The 20,658-nt window shown below is 39.7% G+C and overlaps 1 protein-coding gene across 1 annotated transcript in view; it reads left to right on the top strand.

Annotated features, from left to right (window-relative positions):
- Window positions 1-20,658, top strand: part of AUTS2 (activator of transcription and developmental regulator AUTS2) — a 1,126,617-nt gene that overhangs the window by 275,213 nt on the left and 830,746 nt on the right. Inside the window, exon 2 of the mRNA XM_036824148.1 lies at window positions 3,826-4,038. Coding sequence (XP_036680043.1) covers window positions 3,826-4,038 — 213 coding nt within the window. The remainder of the gene's footprint in view (window positions 1-3,825; window positions 4,039-20,658) is intronic.

The raw sequence follows: 20,658 nt of genomic DNA, 5'->3' as shown, positions 1-20,658 counted from the left end.
GTATAAACCAGACAATTTTTCTTCTTATATTGAAGCAGTACTTTATAGGCTGCCCAAGTTTCTTTAAGGAAATTCTTAAATTAGTTGCTGATAATTTGTTGGTGGATGGATATATGCACATATACACATGTATGTAATCATGTGTGCAACTCTTTAGAATGTTATAAGGTGAGTAGTTTATAAGCTATTTGTCTTTGAGTCTCATTGCTTACAATGGACAGTTTTTGTCATTTCACCCCCAAGACAGCCATTGAGAAATTAAGTGATTATTTTACTTGATACACAGTAAACAGTCCGTATAGGTTTATAGAGGGAACAAACAAATAGCAGCCTGTTTTTTTCAGGAACTGTTCCAAAGGGTCTATGCAGTAATTTTATAAATAAAACTGTATCTTTGAAAGTATAAAGATACTCTCTAAAGATAATCTTTGAAAACCTCTTATGTAATAAAAACTTTTAAAAGACTGCATTCTTTACCTCTTAAGCTACCACCTCTATACACGTTTTGAGCCTCTCTTTCTTCCCCTCTTCCCCTCTTCCCCTACACAGCCTCCAGAGTTGAAAATCTCAATATTAATTGGAGCTGAGATGATTGTATTGCTGCTGCTAAGACTTCAGCAGGTCTCTTACAAGCTGATGTCACGGCATGGGGTCCATTTGCTCTGTGTAGCTATTCTGTGGTGCAGTGAGAATGCCTTGATTAATATGCTACATGAAAATAAAATGGATTTGGAAAAAATTATACCATACTCTCATAAATATTAATTCACATTTGTATGGAATTGCACATAATTTTCAATATACTTTGGAGCACCTTCAGTATGAAAAAAAGATTTGGTCTCCGAAGAGAATGGCATAATTTTTTTCTAAAAGCACAGCTGATACATTATTAAATATCATTTGTTTATTAACCCTATACTCTACATCCATATGATGTAGGGCAGTAGGTGGACGGTGTGAACAAAGAAAGGTGTTTTTTTCAGCCTGTGGGGAGTTTATGTATTACCCTTAGAAGTGGTACAATTTAATCATATTATATAGAAGCAGTCCACAGTGGGACTTACCTGGCTGCTTCTGCTAGTGTTGCCATTATACCTGAGTGTTTTTTCATGACAGCTGACTAAATTGGTTACATTTGAGGCCAAATTCTGAGCAGATGTCTGACACAGCTGACTGTGGTAGTGGACATCAGACAAAGCAATAAACATAGCAGACATTTGTTGAACATTTGTCATCTGTTAGGCATAGTGTGCAAGGTTCTGAGACTGGAATTAATGGCCATGTGTACTTGCTTCGATCTCACCTTGTCCTCTCAACACTTCCTCACCACATCTTCATTGCCTTGGGAGACCTGCCTCTCCAGTGGCAGAGAGTAAATCATCTACAGTGGAAGCAGCTAGAAGTTAGACCAGAAGCTACTCATTTGCCTTGTAGGATTATTATTTTTGATATATTCTTGCCCCAAAGATAAGGCCCTTCTCCTTTTCTGGGGCTTCTTGCTATTTGCTGTGATCCTTCCTGTGCGCCAGCAGTGCCTGCTTATTTGGGTTTCTTGGTTTCTTGCTTCTATCAGCATTTCTAGCTTGCCTCACTCACTCTGTGTTAGAGACAGCTTGAGATATTATTAAATCACTATTGTGGTTTATAGATTTGGATATTTTAGTTGTATTATTTATTTAGCAAGCATAATTTGACCATCTATTACTTGCCTGGCTCTGTAAGTGAAGCACTGGGGTTACTGATACTTAGTACCGACCTTATTCTTTCAAAGAATCATGCTGCCAGCTGCCTCAGGGCTTTTACACAAGCTGTTCTCTCTGCCCAGACTTTCAGATCTAGGTCAAATGGCAGTCATCTCCTCAGCAACAGTCCCCTCCTCTAGGCTAGACCATTTCCCCCAGTTTTAGCACCCTGTTAGCTTTCCCTTAGAGCAGTTAGTTCAGTTTGCAATTATATATTTGTGTGATTTGATTAGTATCTGTCCCCTAAATTCTAAGTTCCATGATGTGGGGATTTTTCTCCCACACAATTGTTTTCCCAGCGCCTGCAGGACAGTGCTAAGTTTGTACTTGGAATATACTAGGTGCACAAAAAACATTTGTTGAATGAGTGGAGACCTGAGAACAGTGCTTTGCATTACAGAACGGTCTCCCTGAACTGGCAGCCACTGGGAAGGGTTCTTGAACTAGAAAAGGGAGGGGAGTAGAAGGGTGGGCTTTTGAGGCCAAGGCAAAGCAGATGTAAATGTCCAAGGTCCCCAAATAATGGCCGTGGCTGAATTGGGAAAGACATCAAGGAGCACCGTGTGTGTCAAGTCGGGAGTGCTGAGGTATTAGGAAGAGGTAGAATAGATAGATAACTGCTCCAAGAATACTGGCTGTGAAGGAGAGGAAAGAGAGAGTGGTATTTTGAGAATGAGAAATGGATGAAGGGGAATGTTTGTTTTTGTTTTTATTTTTTATTTTATTTAAAAAATACATTATTTTATTTTTGGCTGCGTCGGGTCTTAGTTGCGGCAAGCGGGATCTTTCGTTGCAGCACGCATGCTCAGTAGTTGCGGTGTGGGGGCTCCAGAGCGCATGGGCTCTGTAGTTGCAGCACGTGGGCTCTCTAGTTGTGGCATGCGGGCTCAGTAGTTGCGGTGCGTGGGCTTAGTTGCCCCACGGCATGTGGGATCTTAGTTCCCCGACCAGGGGTCAAACCCGTGTCCCCTGCGTTGGAAGGCAGATTCTTAACCACTGGACCGCCAGGGGAGTCCCTGGTTTTACTTTATTTTTAAATGTGCATTTAGGACCACAGAAACTGAGAAACTGTGTGCAGATGAGGCTCCAGGAAGGAGCATTTTCAGTGTAAAGAGGAACATATCTATTCATTAACAAATGATTGAATGCCAAATCATTTTAGTGTTATTGCTTAATGTGTACATTTCTCAGGGTTCTAAGGACTTTAACATATATTGTATCAGGTCATATCTGAGTCCATTTTCCATGTGGGCTCAGAGTTGCAGTGACTTACTCCAAGTTTCATAATGAATAATATCAGCATCAGAGCCCGAACCCAGGTCTTTTGATATCTCAGGATGTCCTGACCTGCCTGAAGGCACAGAACTAACCTATGTCATGTGGCCTGAAATGCTTGCCTGTAGTTCCTACAGGTGCTGCTCCCTATTCCAGAGCATCCATGATCCTTCTCCCACCCTCCCCCATCCCCCAGCCACACACAGGAATAAGTGAAAAGTTGCTGTTGATCTTGGTGATAATATGGCTGTTACATTTTGCAAAGAAGATGGGAATTAAGGATGCTCAGAGGAACTTGTGGTAAAAATATAATGCATTAAGGAAACATTTTAATCATGTGAATTGACAGTTTCTTTCTTGCTGGCTCACATCCACCTGGCCCTGGTATGTTCAGTCTTGTGCTGATTTTTTTGAATTGCGCGTGCACTTAGTACTCCTTTTCTGAAACGTAATTGATGTACCATCTTGGGAAGTGAGTGTATTAAGGCTCCTCAGGGAATAGCATGCACTGGACCTAGGGGAGAGCCAGATGGAAAGCTACTACCCCAGGCAGCAGTGAAGGCACTTTTAATGGACAGATACTTTGTGCTTTGTTGAGCTTTTTCTTCCCCAAGAAGAATAGAAAGGATATATTTGTGGCATTAGGGAGTCAGAAAAATTGAGAGCCATGTTTCTTAGTTTTAGGTAGTGTCATACCCCACTTTCTTGCCTTTACTCCCTCCCTTCTAGGAACCCCATTTAGCCTCTGTTTTGGGTGTGACGCTAGCTACCTATGTAACCACCACTTTCCTTCTCTTTTTTTCTACAGAAAGATGTAGCACTTAAGCCTCAGGAACGCGTGGAGAAACGCCAGACCCCTCTGACCAAGAAGAAACGGGAAGCACTTACCAACGGCTTGTCCTTTCACTCCAAGAAGAGCAGACTCAGTCACCCACACCACTACAGCTCAGACCGGGAAAATGACCGCAACCTCTGCCAGCACCTCGGGAAGAGAAAGAAAATGCCGAAGGGACTCAGACAGGTGAGGAAGCTTAGGGTTTGTTCATTCCTGTGGCTGCTCTTCCTCAGGTGCCTGCTTCTCTGGGGTTCTTCCTAACAGGTGGAGAAGACATTATCCTTGGTGGGTGCCGGAGGGCTGCCCTGCAGAGCTGTGTGTTTGCTTCTGAAAGAATATACCACACCAAGCTCATTGTTTTTATCACAGTTTGAAACTTTAGCACGGTACCCTTTCAGTAACATGTGCTCTGTGTAACAAAGCCTGATGCTGTCACTACTGGCATTGAGGGCAGACTAACGGAAGTCTTGGTGATGGTCCAGGTAGACTGACTTGCAGGGAGAGATCCTCTGAGGTAAAACAAAGGAAACAGGCAGATTTGTTCAAATACACTGTGTATCTCAAGGTTCTGAGGCGCTAAAAATGGTTATCTGCATGCAGGCAGTACCCTGCATAAGATTTATATTTTCCAGGGAAGCCCAAATACTGTGGCATGTGGGAGAGCACTGGAAGAAATGAGTTTGCCTTTTGGTTCTTTAGGTGTCCTCCGCAGCCTATAATTCAGGACTGTCTTTGTGATCTGCTGATTGTATGAAAGTCTGGTAGTGGGGCTTACTGGGCTGTTTAATAATTAGGTTTCAATGATCCACAAGAAAATACAGCTCTTGGCATTTGGGGAGCCTTTCTGCCTGTGGAAATCCCCATATGAGATAGATTAATAATGAGAAATGAAGCTGTTTATAGCAATTTTTCAGCACAAATCCGGAGGCTTTAGCACCTGCTGAGTTACCTGTGTCCTCGGTGTGTTTTGTTTGTTTTTGGAGGGACCACTGGGTGGAATTGACTATCACTTGAAGGAAGCAGAGGAAGGGAGTGTGGTTCACAGAGCAGGTGCTGCTAATTAGAAGCTGAACAGGTAATTCCTAGTTTGCAGATGTTTCTCTGCAGAGGGAAGAGATCTAGGATCAGACAAAACAGTGGTTCTAAAACCTCACAGATCATTAGAATCATATCATGAGCCTTATTAAACACATATTCCTAGCTCTACCCTAGAACCTGATGAACCAGAATCGCTAGGGGTTTAGGCACAGAAGTTTGTCGTCTCAAATTTCCTATTTGATAATGGTCAAGCCAGTTTGGAAATTTTTCTTACAAAGAATCAAGAATATATTTTTGGTGATGAATTTCAGTTAAAAGATTTGAGAGATCAAAGTCCTTAATAAGTTTGGTGTCAGAGTGGAACTTGATGGGTAAACTTCTGAGAAAATACCTAGAGTGATGGATTTCAGCATGGACTCATGAGGATCTCAGGGAAGTATCCCCAACTCTGACACACATGGCGGTTTTTCTTTGTCCTGAAATGAAATGCCAGGTTAGAGTTATAATGGTTATTATTAACATTTATCTGATGCATAGCACGGTACAGTCGTTCAGTGAGGGAGTTTGTGTAGTATAATCTACAATTTTCACAACAACCCTGGTTAGTAGATGGTATTATGGTTACTTTACAGATGGGAAAACTGGGGCTTAATGAAATAAAGTGACTTGCCTGAGGCCACTTAACAGTGAGGTACAGAGCTAGGGTTTAGACCCAGATTTCTCTGCCTTTCTCTGTTTTCCCTGTATATTCTGCTTCCCTTGTTTGAGATAAGGACTCCAAGTCGTGAGATGCAGGGAGTCTACAAGTATTTTTAGAAACTACATGAGTTGATTTGGTCAGAGGGAGTGATTGTGGTCATAGAAATGGCCTATGAAAGCTCAAGAAGAAAACAGGATAAACTATCAAGTACAGAGAGCAGAGAAAGAGCTTGGAAAGTTGAAGGCAACCACATTTGGATGAAGATTAAAAAAAAAAAACTTTTTGTTTTTTTTTTGACAGAGAGTGGGGTGAGGGAGGAAGGGCTGCGTTCTATAAAAGATAGTTTTCCTGTGGTATTTGTGACTTCCAACTCATGCCTCTCCATGTGAGATATGTAGCAAAAGTGATTATTCCCGATGGAGAGAGGTTGCAGTGTAACCACTGCCTCTCCAACAGGGTGGGAGGAGGGCTTCTTACCCTTTCAGACAAGAAATCAATTTAATTCTGAGCTTACACACAGCTGTGGTTCCTCATCCTTGACTCTCTTACTTCCATACTTGATCTGACTTTTCTGTTCTCTGTCTTCGAAATCCTTCTTTCTACTCTGTCCTCTAGTGAAAGAGTTTATGATCTTACAAGAAGGCAAGGACTTGTATGTCTCAAATTCGAGTAGCTTTTTGGTCTTAATTATCTATCTTCTGGTACTAATGTTATTTGAAATCAAAGCTATCCTTATTTCAGGGAAAATATTTGAAAAGCAATTAGTTTGACTCACTTTTTATGAATCATGGAGAAGGAAAGAATGAATCGTATCTTTGGCCTATGTAAGAGTTTTAAAAACAAGTGGTGTTTTCTTATCATCAGTGTTGATGCCAAAGTATACTATCCAAGTGTTATTTTAGTAGGAAGGGAAACAGAAGTTGATAATTGAGGTAAAGCTGTAATACTTTCATTTATAATATTCCTAGCATCATATGTGCTATTATGAAACCCTGAACAAATCACTGTCTGTTGCTGCCCATCTGTAAAATGAGAGATTTGGATTAGAAGGTTTCTCAGTTCCATAATTCTTTAAGTTTTTGAATAACACAGATATATAGTGTTGCTGAGGTCTGTAAAAGAAGACCATAGTAGGTCTGAAAGTATTTAGTTTTGGAGTCTGTAACTGGTTGGCTCTGTGAAGACATTAAAGGAGAAGAGTGAAAAAAAAAGCTCCAGCTGAGCTTGCACCCATCTCGATGAAGCAGTATATTTTGCCCGTGCTCTTCTCCATTTCCATACTGTTAAAAGAAAGTGTTCTAAGTAGTAACCACCCCAATGGAACTTACTTGTTGGATTATGTTTTTAAGTATAAATACATACTGACTTAGAAGATGCTGAGCTGGCAACTGTCTTGTAAAATGGTTGCACTTTTTTATATGGCAAATTTGAATTTTCTTCTTAATTTCCAAAGGGGTTTTAAAAAATGAAGAAAGGAGTAAGTGTTATATAAAAGACTGCATGTCTTTCTGACCCCCCCTATGCTTATGTTTGTCCTACACAGAACTATTTGCCCACGATGTGAGTACTCAAACATTATATTAAAAAGTTTTGGCTCTTACTAATAAGGATATGGTAGGTTGGTTTTTTTTTGTTTGTTTTGTTTTGTTTTGTTTTTCCTACTTTGACTTGGGAGCGGGAAAATCAAAACAGAGGTTGATAGGTCCTCTGCATAAGGATCTTTACTCTCTAACTGGGAAACTGCTGAAGAGCACATTGAAGTCATGTGCTGCCAAACCTTCCAACTGACCGAGCCTTAACTTCTGCAGAAGCGTTTTGGGAAAACTTAACTCCTCTGAGGACTTTGAGTTTAGTTTTCTTTCAGTAGGTCTAACTTCTAGACCACAGGGGATGCTTTAAAAATTTAGTACTTTGTAGTTTAAAACACTGAGCAGAGGGGTTTTAAAAATAGAAAAGAGATGAGGAAAAGTTGATAAGGGTTCAGAGAACTCTCAGATTTGGCTCTGAGTGGATATTTCTAAATCTTCATTTAGTCCATTAGTCTGTCCCGTCTTTCTCTAGTATGAACTGAACCAGAGGAAATAGGCTTAAGTGAGCTAGGAGGAATTTTTAGGTTATATGAACTCTTCTAACTAACAGACACAAGGATGGATCATCAAAATAAATTCCGGAGTCTCCCTCCTAACTGAATTTTAACTGCCAAAAAGCCATTCATCTAAGGACAGAATTTCCCAGAGAGAGGCAACCTATTGAGATAGCTTCTAGCCATAGGAGAACACTATTTGGGAGGAAAATAAAGGAATTCGGGAATATTTCAGGAGCCCGGCAGTTAGACTCTAACCTTGCTGGTGAGAATGGCTTATGTGGGAATGCCTTACGTGGTTTAAAAATCTTTATACAAATTGATCTGGGTAGGTGTTGCTTGTAAAGAATGGAAATTTGCTCCTCTCTCTGAAAGTCTAGTTTGGTGGAGTCAAACTTGGTGGAGGATTAATAGCTGACATTGTAGATATCAAAGATGTATACTGATTTCTAGGAAGAGGAGGGATTGATCCCAGTGCCAAGTCTTTAGAATTAGAGCTCTTGTTTAAAGCTTTGCGTGGTGGCTGCGTCTGCTTTGTGTATTGGCGTTGCATGTTCGCCTTATTTGGAGTGAGTGGTTGTGTTGGTCAAGGGCCCAGGTGACTAAGCCACCAGCTGAGCTTGCACCCATCCTGATGAAGCAGTATGTCTTGCCCGTGCTCTTCTCCTTTGAGAGCATTTACTACCAGAGGCAGATCCTTTATTTCAGTGGACTCACTCAGATTGTCGGAAGACTTCTTGGTGACATTTGTTACTAGTAGAAATTAACTTGTGAAGGAGGATTTATAATGGAAAACTTTGATTAAGCAGACCCAGTTCAAGTCACATTGCTGAAGACCTTCTAATTAGTTCTGGGTGGAAATCCAGGCTGAAATCACACAGGTATTTATCCAGTTTGACGCTAGAGCCTACAGGTTTCTGGAAATCAGAGCATTTGAAACACTAATGTAATTAGGTGTTATACTTTAGTAACGAAAAGACATGCACTTTGCTAGGTGCTCTTTCATAAATACATTTGTTATAATGGTTAAATGACTGAAGGTATATTGAGCTGGTATCAAGAAATGTGAGCTGCAGTTAAGTCGTTTTTACTTCATACTTCAGAGTTTCAAGTTTAATGTGTTAATTGGGATTTCATTTGCTTTTTAAAAATTGTGTAGTCATGTGAAGGTTACAAATTGAGATATTAAAGAAAATTCTTTATTTTTCCTTCTGATGCATTTAAGTTGCACACTACTTCTTTCCCTTTGCCAAAACTACAGAAATAAGAGTAAAAACATGTAAGAAAAGACTGGGACCAGGAGTGAGGAAGGAGGTTGGCTTATACTTGCTCTTGGAATCTTGATTGACTTGAAATAAGGATAAGATGCCAGTTTTTAACATCTGATTTTTGAGGAACCTCCAACCCAGGCTGATCTCTTTTCAGAATTAGTTGTGTATTATATTGGAGGTATTTGTTTGGTATTTGGAAACCTGCGACTATTATAACAACAGATTATGTGAAGGTTTTTGGTGTTTTTTTTTTTCCCCCCCCTTGGGCTTTAGAAGCAGTGAGTTTATTTTTTGAGTTCTAGAATTTTTGTTTTGTGTCTTTTGACCCCGTACATTGTTGTCTGGGATATATTCTATTGGCCCTGCATGTTGGTAAGAGTGAGCATAAATATCACTTGACTTCTGTGAGACAGATGTTTGAAGTGAGGTGGCCAGTAATAAATTTTATCCCAAGTGATGTATATAACTCTTAATTAAAATTTAGTAAAAATTGACCAAAAAGAGGACATAGCACATTGACTACCATCTCATAAAATAAAACCCATAGAGAGAAAATAGGCTGAATTGGAAAAGGAACTGCAATTAAAAGAATGGGCATTAACTCAGCTCCAATGATCCTGAGACCTATAGAAATTGTTTAATAAAACAGTGACATTCACTAATCCCAAAGTAGGAATTTGTTATACGTATGTGTGTGTGGAGTTTTATTAAGGGCCATTTAAATATACTAAATATACTATATATTCTTAGAGGAGTAAGATGGGCAGTGACAGAAATCATTCTCAACTCTACCTACTGTAAATTCCTACAATACTGGTGATTAAAGGGTGAGGCAGCATGTTTTTCTCTTTACAAGATTTAGACACTACACTTCGGATACTTGATGAAGGTAGACAGACTCCCTTTATTTATATTAAAACTGCATTCTGTGTTAATTTAATGGTAGCTTTTCCCTCTTCTGAAGATACAGTGTTGTCTGCATGTGGCCAGATCTTAGCTACAGAACGTGAAATAAGCCTCCATGTGTTCTGCATTCTAATCTCCACTTACAGCAGTCCCATCTCCACACAAGTCTGTACATGACAGGTAATGAGTGGGAGGTGGGAGTGGGTAGGTGGCTGTGTGGTTTGCAGTGATGTCAGTTGGGGAGCTGAACAGATGGTTGTGATAGCCACGTGTTGCGAGATTCCCATGGGAGTTGATGGTGGTGACAGGCGACTCACAATGTGCTATTTACAGTTTGGGTTTACAGTCTTTCAGTGACATCTGAATGCTCTTTAGCAACTGCTTTCATTACTGCCTTTCGAGGAGCTGCTAATTGAAAATGAAATTGTGGGTGGGCTTTAAGGCAGGCCCAGGCAGCTCTGTGTGGTAAATGTTACTTGAGAACTGTTGGATATTTTAAGGCCCAATTTGTAATTCTTCTTCCAAGGAGGAAAAGCTAAAGGTGCATTTGAAGATTCAGTATGTGCACATAGGCAGAGCCGAATGTCTCATCCTGCCCAGAGAGCCAAATGTGGACTCACTGGGCTGGAAAACAAGCCATCTGCCCAGGGCTCACCTTTGTATGGTTTCCTTTAAATGTGTATAACTGTGTAAGGTTCTTATTTTAAACCTGCTAACATCTTGTAATTGCCATGAGTTTTTTGTAGGACATCATCCTTCTTTCTTCCTCTGCTGTTTGTATAGTGACTGTGCAGGAGAAAATGATGATCTGATCTCTTGAACTCTGAGATGTTATATTCAAGCTCTTGCATACGACTTTTCTTCCTATAAACCTTTTCCTGTCATACAATTCTGTTGAAGGCAGCTGGGGCCTCCAAGCCCAATGAGGGAAGAGGAGGATGGAGGATTAGACTGGACTTTGTGGATGGTGTTCTTGGTTCTCTTACGGCCGCCTCCAGCTGCGGGATTGTCATTTGTACCTCATCTTCAGAGTTTGTTAGCTAAAGCATCAGTAGCATTTCTGAAATGGTAGCTTTTGTAAGTGTTTACATGTTGACTTGTTTTATTGCCCATACTCAAAATAGCTTTGCACGGAGAAATCTTGTGCTGAACAAGGAATGACCTCCCTCTTGGAAGTGCTGTTAGCTCTCTTTTTAATTAAATGTGAAGATAGACACAACATTACTGCATTCTTTTTAGCTTTCCCTTGAACATTTCAGTGAATACTGTGAGACAAAACCATACTGAATTATATGCTTTGTTTGAGTAGGGCCGATATTTGCTTTTAGAGAGTCCCTGAGGGGCTGAGGGGACCTTGATGACACACCCCTTGCTGTACTTAACCCTCAGTCCCATTAGACCTGCTTTGCCACAGGAACCCAACTGTTTTAATGTGCTTGAGTTACTGCTGGGTCCTAATGATGTTTAAAAGACCCTATTTGGGTATTCTAAATGAATTCTGGAGCATTTTGTCTCTTGATGCAAGTCGTGATGATTTTGTACCAAGCAATATAACAGAGTTCTTTCAGAAACTCAGGGTCTTTTCACACCTAGAGGTGTGTGTCCTTATACTAGTGTTCACAAACACACACACAGGAGCAGAAACCAAAATGGCTCACAAACTTGGGCCAAGTCCTGTCCGGGCCTGCCTGGTGTCTTTCAGGAGGCCCGACAAGCTCTGCCATGAGGCCTGCGGAAACACTTGACCTGCATTCATTGATCACAGCTCTGCAGAAGCTGCCACTTCTCCTGCGCCTCTGCCTACAGTGACGCCGTTATTGCTGGTCATTCTGTGACCACCGTGCACCTGCGATTGCTCAGGAAGCACTCACGTCACTACATGTCTTGAAATTATGTAATGCAAGGCTGGACGGTCCTAATTGCTAGTGATGGTTCTGAGTGGCTGAGATTGGCTGTGATTAGATTGAGAAGCAATTAGCTGCATTTTATGGATGGGAACATACAGAATAATGTTTCTCAAAGGGTGGTCTTCAGACCACCTATGTCAGAACGACCCTGGGGCTTTTATTAACATGCAGATTTCCAGACAGCACCTCTGACTGGTGGAGCCACAGTCCCTGGGATGAGGGTCAGAGTGTGACACTAAGTTCCTTAAGCAACTCCAATGCAGGTGCTGCAAGAATCATACTTTTAGTAAACTGAATCGTGTTTTTTTTTTTTTTTAGAAAAGAGAAAGGGAACATGTCTGTGCTATTTGCAAAACTTGTAACAAATCTTAAAGTTTTTAAACCATATCCTGTTTGAAATAATTTTATCAATACTAGGACCATATTCTCGTTCTGTATATTTACTAATTGAGTTCTTTTTCAAAATATTATTGGAAAAAAGAAATGTTTCTTCCGAATACTATAGACATTACATTATAAAAAATGTTTTCAAAATGGCTGCTTTTTGGTAGTTTACTAGAATGTAGCCTCAGTAGAATAATTATGTTGTATTCTTCTCTCTTTATACCCCCAAGCTCCCTCAAAGAACACAGCTTTTTATACATCTGGTAACTGGAGTTTATTCATTAGTCTTTCTTTTAGTTTCCTTTTTTTTTGGCTACACCATGCGGCATGAGGGATCTTAGTTCCCTGACCAGGGATCAAACCTGTGCCCCCTGTAGTGGAAGTGCGTAGTCTTAACCACTGGACCGCCAGGGATGTCCCTTTTAGGTTCCTCTTATTGCTTTCTTCTTTCAGCACCACAGTGGTATTTCACTCTTAACGTTTATAAATTTTATGAATCCTCCATATTATAAAAATTGGTGGTATTTGGTGGCAGTATTGGGGGGCAGGTGTGAATTAAATCTGAAAATACTGCCTAGGTATCAGTTGAGCCTAAAGACCATTAACTGTTTTCTTCATTAGTAAGAAAGCTTCAATATAATAAAATTTTATACTTGAATTTCTGGTTTGGGTTCCACAAATTCAAAAGGAAATATTTTCCTTCTAAAACCAGACAGACCAAAGGCCCTCAGAAGAAATTTTGTTTAAGTAGCAAAACGTAGATTTAGGACTTAACAATTGCCTGAGGTGTGTCAACAGTGGGTAGCATTTGTTTTTAATGCGTTGCTCTGAGACCAGAAATGCTGTTCCTCTGGAGATGAGTGCAAAATGATCTCCTGAACAGTTGCTAATGAAATTATCACACTGTATGAATAAGACTGTTGATAACAACTTCTGATGTAAAAAAATACTGTCATCAAATTTCTCTAAGAAATAATGAGGATGATGGGAAAAGCCCCTGCCTCTCAGGTGAAATATAAAGCTGGGCAATGGGCCCAGCTCACATTGCTAGAAGGCTGAATGGTACTTTCTGAAACTTAAGCAGCCCACTTGCATAATTTATCATCACCTGCCTCCTACCTCCTCATATTAAAACTCTAAATTTGTAATTCTCAAATGAATATGGCAGTGGGGAGTATTAGGACGAGGCATTCACGGGCTGTGATTATGTAGCTATGTGTGAAGGGGGATATATTGGGATCATGTAGGGAGTCTATGCCAGCTGCCCCCTTGGTTCTCTAGGTAGAGTGAGGAGACAAATTGACATACCAGAATACTGAGAGAGAAGGATATGGAGTTTAAAAAACCTTTCCCTGATGATTCTGACCCCGCTCTTTTCTGCTTCCTCTTAAACCTGATGGCCCATCTTTCTTCTTCCTTTGCTATCTTGGAGCTTGTCTTCAGGCTAGACTTTCAGCTTTTGGGCTTTCATCTCACTCTCTCCTTCCCTTCAAAATCTCTTGCTTGCTTCTCCACCCAGTCAGGATTGCATGGGAAGCCACTTAGATTTGCTCTTAAAGTTACAAAATGCCTTTGCCACCTGGTTCATTGCTCCCTTGACCATGCTGGTCCTTTCCCCTCAACATTTATACTGGTCACCTTACCTGGATTCTTAGCATAGTTCAGCATTGTTTTGCTCATTGCTATTTACTCTCTTGTTCAAAAAGTTTCAGTGACCCTCCATAGCCAGTGAAATAAAATCAAAGCCGCCTTAGTGTAGGACCTACTGGATCCCAAGTTTGCTTCAACGTACCTTTCCTGCCTTGCCTCCCTCTTTCTGCTCTCCATAAACACCAAACCGTTGCTGCACTTGCTGTTATTTGCAAGAGCCTTGTGTTTCCTCCACACTGCCAAGCCTGTGCCTATGCTGTTCCCTTCATTTGGAATGGCCTTCTTCAATAGTCATATTTATCTTTCAATGACTACTTCAAATCTACTTCTTCCTTGAAGCTTTTATCATCTTTTCTCTCCGAATTAATTGCATTTTCTTCAGAACTCCCATGATCCTCTGTTTATAACTAGGGTGACCCCAGAATTTATCACCTCATGTAGGACATTTCTGAGAGTGAAAGGGGGCACTATGAATAATTACCTTGGAACAATAAGCATAAATCAGGACTTCCTGGAAAACTAGGATTATACAGTCACTGTCTTTATAATTCACTTTTGACCTTTTTCATCTTGTACCCTGTTTTAGAGTTGGTTGAATACACATCCTCCCCACCTAAAGTCAAGCTTCCTGAGGACATTTCTCTGTGACACAACAAGGGGCCCAGGATTGTGCTGCATGTAGGAAGTAAAACCCTTGAAACCCGTTTCAAGGCTATCCCTGCCCGGAAAACCTGAGATACCTTTCGTGTTTTCCGTTTCCGTTGTCGAGCCCTTGCAATTCATTCTCCATACAACCACCAGCGTGAGCTTTTAAAAATACACATTTGATCATATTATTCACAGATGTGAATTCACTCAGTGTTTTCAAATTAAAATTCAGATTCCTATGGGCTCTAGTGCCTGGCTCTCCAGCGCTCTTTCTTCAGCTTCATGTCTTGCTCACTGGGTGCTGCCCCTCTGTCCTTCCTTCATTTCCTCCAACAGGTCAGGTTCTCTCCCACCTCAGGTAGCTTACACACGTTGTTCTCTCCGCCCAAAGTGCTCTTCCTACTGCTCTTGGCATCATGGGCTCCTTCTAGTCTTTTAGGCTTGAGCTGAAATGTCAACTTCTTAAAGAGGCTTTTCCTGACCATAATGTTCACTCCAGGGGTGTCCCTTTATTCCCTTCTCCTTTGCACCCACCTTTTTAGTTTCCTAACACTTAGCACAATTTATAATTACAGACTTTTCCATTCTGTATCCTTCTTTCTGCCCCTTCTGCTAGACTCCAGGCTCTGCTGAGGCAAAGTACCATAGCCATTTTCTCCACCATAGTGTTTGTAGCACATTGCCTGGCACATAGAAGAAGGTGCTTCATAAATTAAGGTTGAATGATTGGAGGTTGGAATAATAATTATTTTTGCAATTGATGACATTGCCAATTGCATGCTCTTGTTGCATTCCAACGTTAATTGCTTACAGCAGAAAAAAAAGCCAATACAGTATGACCTTTGTTTTCCCTCTCTGGGGATATGAATGTAAAATGAGATACTGATGATCAGCAGATACACACCAGGCAAAGATTTAATCCAAGAAGTCACTGCCCTTCTGGTGGATGGCGTCTGCTGTTCTCCCATGGAATGTATCAGCATTCTGTCGTCCCAGTGTCCTGCCCATCAGTATGGTGAGATTGCTACTGCAGCCAAGAAAAGCTGGCCCAGGGAAACTGCAGCATTCCATTTTTCAGAGATCATCCCAAAGAGACTAGACAAGCAGCAGAGACAGAGGGGATGGTGGGTGGGAGTGAGGTGGAATTTACTGAGTCCTCTTTTACATGCAAATATTTTGTGTGGGGTTCTCCTTTTTTACCATAAAAGTACAAACTATTTTTAGTATCAAAGCATGAATAGCATGTCTTTGCACTGTAAAATTATTGTCCCACATGCCCTGTGTCTAAAATATTTTGACTGTAGAGAACAGTTTTGTGTTATTTCCTTGTTAATTGGCCTAATTAATCCGTTCTCCCCATAGTCACTCTTTCGGCAAACATTAACTGAGCATTCTTCATGTGCAAACCTTATATAAGAGACTCTGACATAACAGAAGGGATGTATAACCATGGTAACTCTGCGCTTGATGCGTTCACAGCTTAGTAGATCCATCCTGACCTCATGGAGAACTCTCAATGTAAGTGAGGCTGAGACTGGTGCATTAAGTGTAATTCAAAGGGAGACACAGTTGAGCATCTCTTAGAGAATGAATACCTTCAGACACGTGTACTAAAGTCCTTTTCATTTCTTTCCCGCCATGCCATTTCCCTCTGCCTTTTTAAGAAACTCATGAGAATAATGCTCTATCCTACTGAAGGCATCAGTAACTGTTAGAAACAGTGCTGTGTTGTTTATCAGTTCTCTTGGGTTCTTAGTTTTACAAATAAAGGCTTTGGCATTCTCACACTTTTACTTCAGGTGCAGTTTACTAGGAATTACCTGGCCCAGTAATTTTATTAAAATCTTAATGGCTTGCCAGTGTTTCCAGAAACTGCCATTGTTTTTGACATGGACCACAAAAATAGGTGGTCCTATTCTAGATTATTTCTAAAAATAATCTAAATTATTTCTAAAATTATTCTAGAAAAATATTTTCTAGAAGTGGTTTTGCTGTGTTTATAAGCCCAGTTGTAACTTCTTACTCTTGGAACTCTTGGTATGGGAAAGTCATGTTTCTGTCAAAAGATGGAGCTTTTTATGCTAATCTGCACAAAACAGAAACTCTCTCTCATTTTATGTCATTTCTGTTTACTGGAGGTAGACAGTTATTTTCAATGCAAGCAGAACTTCAAAAATTCTTAAATATTTAAAAGGAATATTTGTATAGGTATTTAGGTCTCAGATTTATAGGGAGAATACTGATGGGAGATTGTACAATTAGTGATCCCAGGAGTAGATTGTGGAGCAGTTACAAATTTACTGGCAAGTTATATTTTTTCTTCTAGAAGATAATTTGTAAATTGCTTTTTTTTTTGTTTTTGGAAACACTAGCTTTCTTAGAAAGTGTTAGAAATGGTGGTTTCCTGGTGAATTTCTCAAAAAACTGTTCTATAAAGTTCACTCCCCCTCTCACACTACTTGCTTTCCCTTGGCATCCATTCATTAAATATTTATTGACCATATACTCCTGTAGGCAGACATAATTTTAGGTGCACATAGCAAACAAAATGACAAAAGTCTCTGCCTTGGAGGAAGTTACATTCTGGTGGATTCAGTCTTTTTAGCCGCAAATTCCATTTAAATGTCCAACGCAGACCTTTCTTCTCAGCTTCCAGTTTCATAAATTCAGGTGCTTATCACTTTTTTTTCCCAACCTGGATCATTCATAAGCATTTCAAATTCAACATTTTTCACATTGAACTCTACAACAGTTGTCCTAAGTTTGCTCTTCCTCTTCAGTTTCCTCACTTAGTTAATGTTCACAGCGTCTGCTAAACATCCAAGCCATAAATCTTCTCCTGCTAGAAACCTGGAAGGTCATACTCTTTTTCCCTTCACTCCTCATATCCGCACATCCTCTAGATTTATGTCCTATGTATTTCTCATCAGTCCCTCTTCATTTACCACTTTCTACCCTGCCAGTGCATTGGTTCAGGTCCTCCTTCTCTTGGCTATATTAGTAGCTTCTTTCCTGGCTTCTCAGCCTCTAATCTCACCATTCTTCAGTCTGTCCTCCAAATTCCTTCTAATGTAATCGTGACAACATACAAATTAAATCATGTTACTTGCTTGAAGAGACTTCATTGACTTGACTTTACTTACAGGCTAAACCAAAACTTCTTTGTGTAAGTGTAGAACTGCATGCATTTTTATACCTTTAGGAATTTCCCCATCTTGTTCTTGGTGTGCTTCCTGACCCCAGTAGGTACCCTTATCACATCAGCCTTATCTATTTCCTAAAATGTCTTCTACCCCCCTCTCCCCCACAAATCGGAGTTCACTTTGCCTTAGTGAGTATGATGTGAGTTACATGTGAGAAGCACAGTCCTATTAAGTCAGAGATGGATGATTCCACTTGTTAGAATAACATAGTTTGAAAGGACATATTTTTAACTGAGAAAATTTTCAATTAGGTAGAATTTAATATGGTGCAGGAGAAGTAAAATGAAAAATTTTAGAGGACCATGGGAACAAATTTTAAGGGGAATAGTCCAAAAGCATTAAAAAGACAAACTTTTTTTCATGGTGGTCATTGCTGGGCACTTATATTGGGGTAGCAGTTGGGGATGACTGAAGACTTTTGTTAATGGAAGTGTTTTTCAGGCTTAGGAGTTAATAAGTCAAGGACTGCCTTTACTGAGAACTCTTCGGGGGTTTTTCATCTCTAGAAGAGGAAACTGTGCTTCTCTGTGAGTGAATTCTTTAGGGGTTCAAACCAAGGAACACTAGACATGATCCGAACCTTTTTATTCTTTTAAGTTAATATTGAAATGAAAACTTTTATAGATACAAGGGCATTTCTGTTACCAATCAGGTGTATAAACTTGGTGAGGATTTAAAAATGTGATCTATGTTGGTTTATTTTTAAATAAGGTACCTGAAAAAGTGACCACAAATATGCTAAAAGGTTTATTTGAAGTAAACACAGTATTATAGCTCCCCTGGCATAATTATTCCATATTTTGTCTTGGTGAGTCAAGGCACAAAGCAAGGATAATCACAGTGTTTGTAGAAAACAACACTTCGAGCTGGGCTCCTATTATTTTAATTTTGGCTCTTTTACTTGCTCCAGCTTCCACATTCTTTTTTTGTAAAGCTTTGGTAGAAATGCTATTTTTTTTAAGGCAACTTATTGTCTTTAGTATTTCTACCAAAGTTGCTGTATTCCAGATCAGCATAGTTTTTAAGGTATTTTTGTGTCATAGGTGAACTGTTGTAGCAGAATGAAGCAGTCATTTTAAAAAGCTGTGTTTTCCTACCCATTTCCACATTCCTTTTAAAAGGCTACTCTTGGAGGTGGAAATAAAACTGTTGATGAAAAGAGTGAGATAAGGAATAACTTCTCTCTTACACTCCTGAGGTGGGGTCCTTCACTATTCTTGTGCATGTCAACCTAGTACATCTTCTTTCCTTGACAACCAGGTAAGAGACAACGTGTAAAATTGATTGGACTGTGATTCAGAGAGTGGGAAACAACCAAAAAGTGTATCAGAACACTTCTACGTTAGAGAGGCCCCTTCTACACTTTTTCTTTGTTGGTTTAGACAATATGAAATATTGTGTTGATATGTAGGTAATTGAGGACAAATTGTGGCTATTGATATGAGAAATGCTCTTTAGGTTTTTCTTTCAACAATTACGGGGATCTTCATTCAGGACAGTGAAATTATTTCTCCTAGACGTTACATGCAGGCAGCTGGAAGAAGAGGAAGTTGTCTTCACATTGTCTTATGGCTGTGACTGTCAACTCACTTACCAAGATATTTTAGGCACTATAGCTAATTAGAAGGAAAGAGAGCAGTTTTGTTGTGAACATATTCAGTGAAGAATAGGATGTCAGTGTTTGCTGTTGTATTGTTCAGGCTGTATGAATACTTTATCGGAGAAAGTACCTGGAAATCAGGAGTCTTGGGTTACAGGTTCTGTCTTGCTGTTGACACATTGTCTGTCCTTTACTGAGTTATTGACTGTCTTTGACCCTCAGTTTTTGTGATTGAACAGTAATGCAGACGGTGTATACTTCTAACACTGGGAACCTGTAATATGTGTGAAGTTGTAAGTGCTGGAATACTTAAAATTTCCTTTTCCTTAAAAGTGTTAATAAGCAGATTTTAAAAATCATGAATTACCTGGACTTTGGTAGTATTAACATAGTTTAGATGAACCTGCACTTAAATATGTACTAAGTACAAAGAACAACACCTAAGAGTTTCTGCTTTGCAGTAATGACTCACTTTGGTAAAAATTATGATGTGCATATGGTTATTAGACTACTATAGATCCCAGTGGGTACATTAGATTGAAAAACCTTAAACGGAATGGGCTCATGCATACTGTTTTTAACAGATGATAAAAGCCTTTTGCTGAGAAGAGGTTAATATGAAATGGTAAGACATCTTTGTTTAGGGGCCATACCTGTTGGCAGCTATCTGAGAATTGTAATTTTAGATCTTTCAAATTGAAATCATGGAAATCTGTTTCTTATGAATAATTCATAGTGAAGTAATGCAGTGAAATTATTTCTAAATTTTACTTTTTTAAGCATTAATCCATATTATTGGACACATCAGGTTTTAGTTTAGTTTTTTTAATTTTGCAGAAAGTGAATTTTGGGGTACATGTATTGCTTTTTCTGGTTTAGAAAATTCTTCACTGTACCTCATTTATATAGAGTGAATGAAATTTGTAAGAAACAGTGTCACCTCACTGGGACTGCTCAACAGTCATTTGGCTGAAGCGGTCATTGTATTGGGTTTCCTTTCCTGCTCTTTTGCAAATGAACTCTCTTCCTTCAGGAAATGGTTTATGTGCATTCCACATGTCCAAAACCCTGTTGTTATTATAGAGACATGAGAGGAATATAAGAGATGGATCTCTATTTTCCAGGGCTTCATCCTTGGGTTACCTAATTACTTTGAAACAGTTTAAAGTGAATAAACTGTGAAAAATACTCTTTGAAAAGTTGTTGAATGATAGATATGCTCTTAGTTTCTCACTAATCTCTCTTGTGGTTTTTCTACTGCCATATATTTTTCTTGGGAGAGTTTTCTTACAGCTGTATTTGTGATCTTGGGCTAGGATTTATGAGCTGCCACCATTAAGGTCTCCCTCTGGCTTTGTCATCAGAGAAGGAGGGTTGTGTGTGGTTTGTTTTCTTATTGTTAATATGTGAGAATTT

This window comes from Balaenoptera musculus, chromosome 15 (genome assembly GCF_009873245.2).
Source record: "Balaenoptera musculus isolate JJ_BM4_2016_0621 chromosome 15, mBalMus1.pri.v3, whole genome shotgun sequence".
NCBI lineage: Eukaryota > Metazoa > Chordata > Mammalia > Artiodactyla > Balaenopteridae > Balaenoptera > Balaenoptera musculus.
This window is presented reverse-complemented; position numbering and strand designations above follow the sequence as displayed.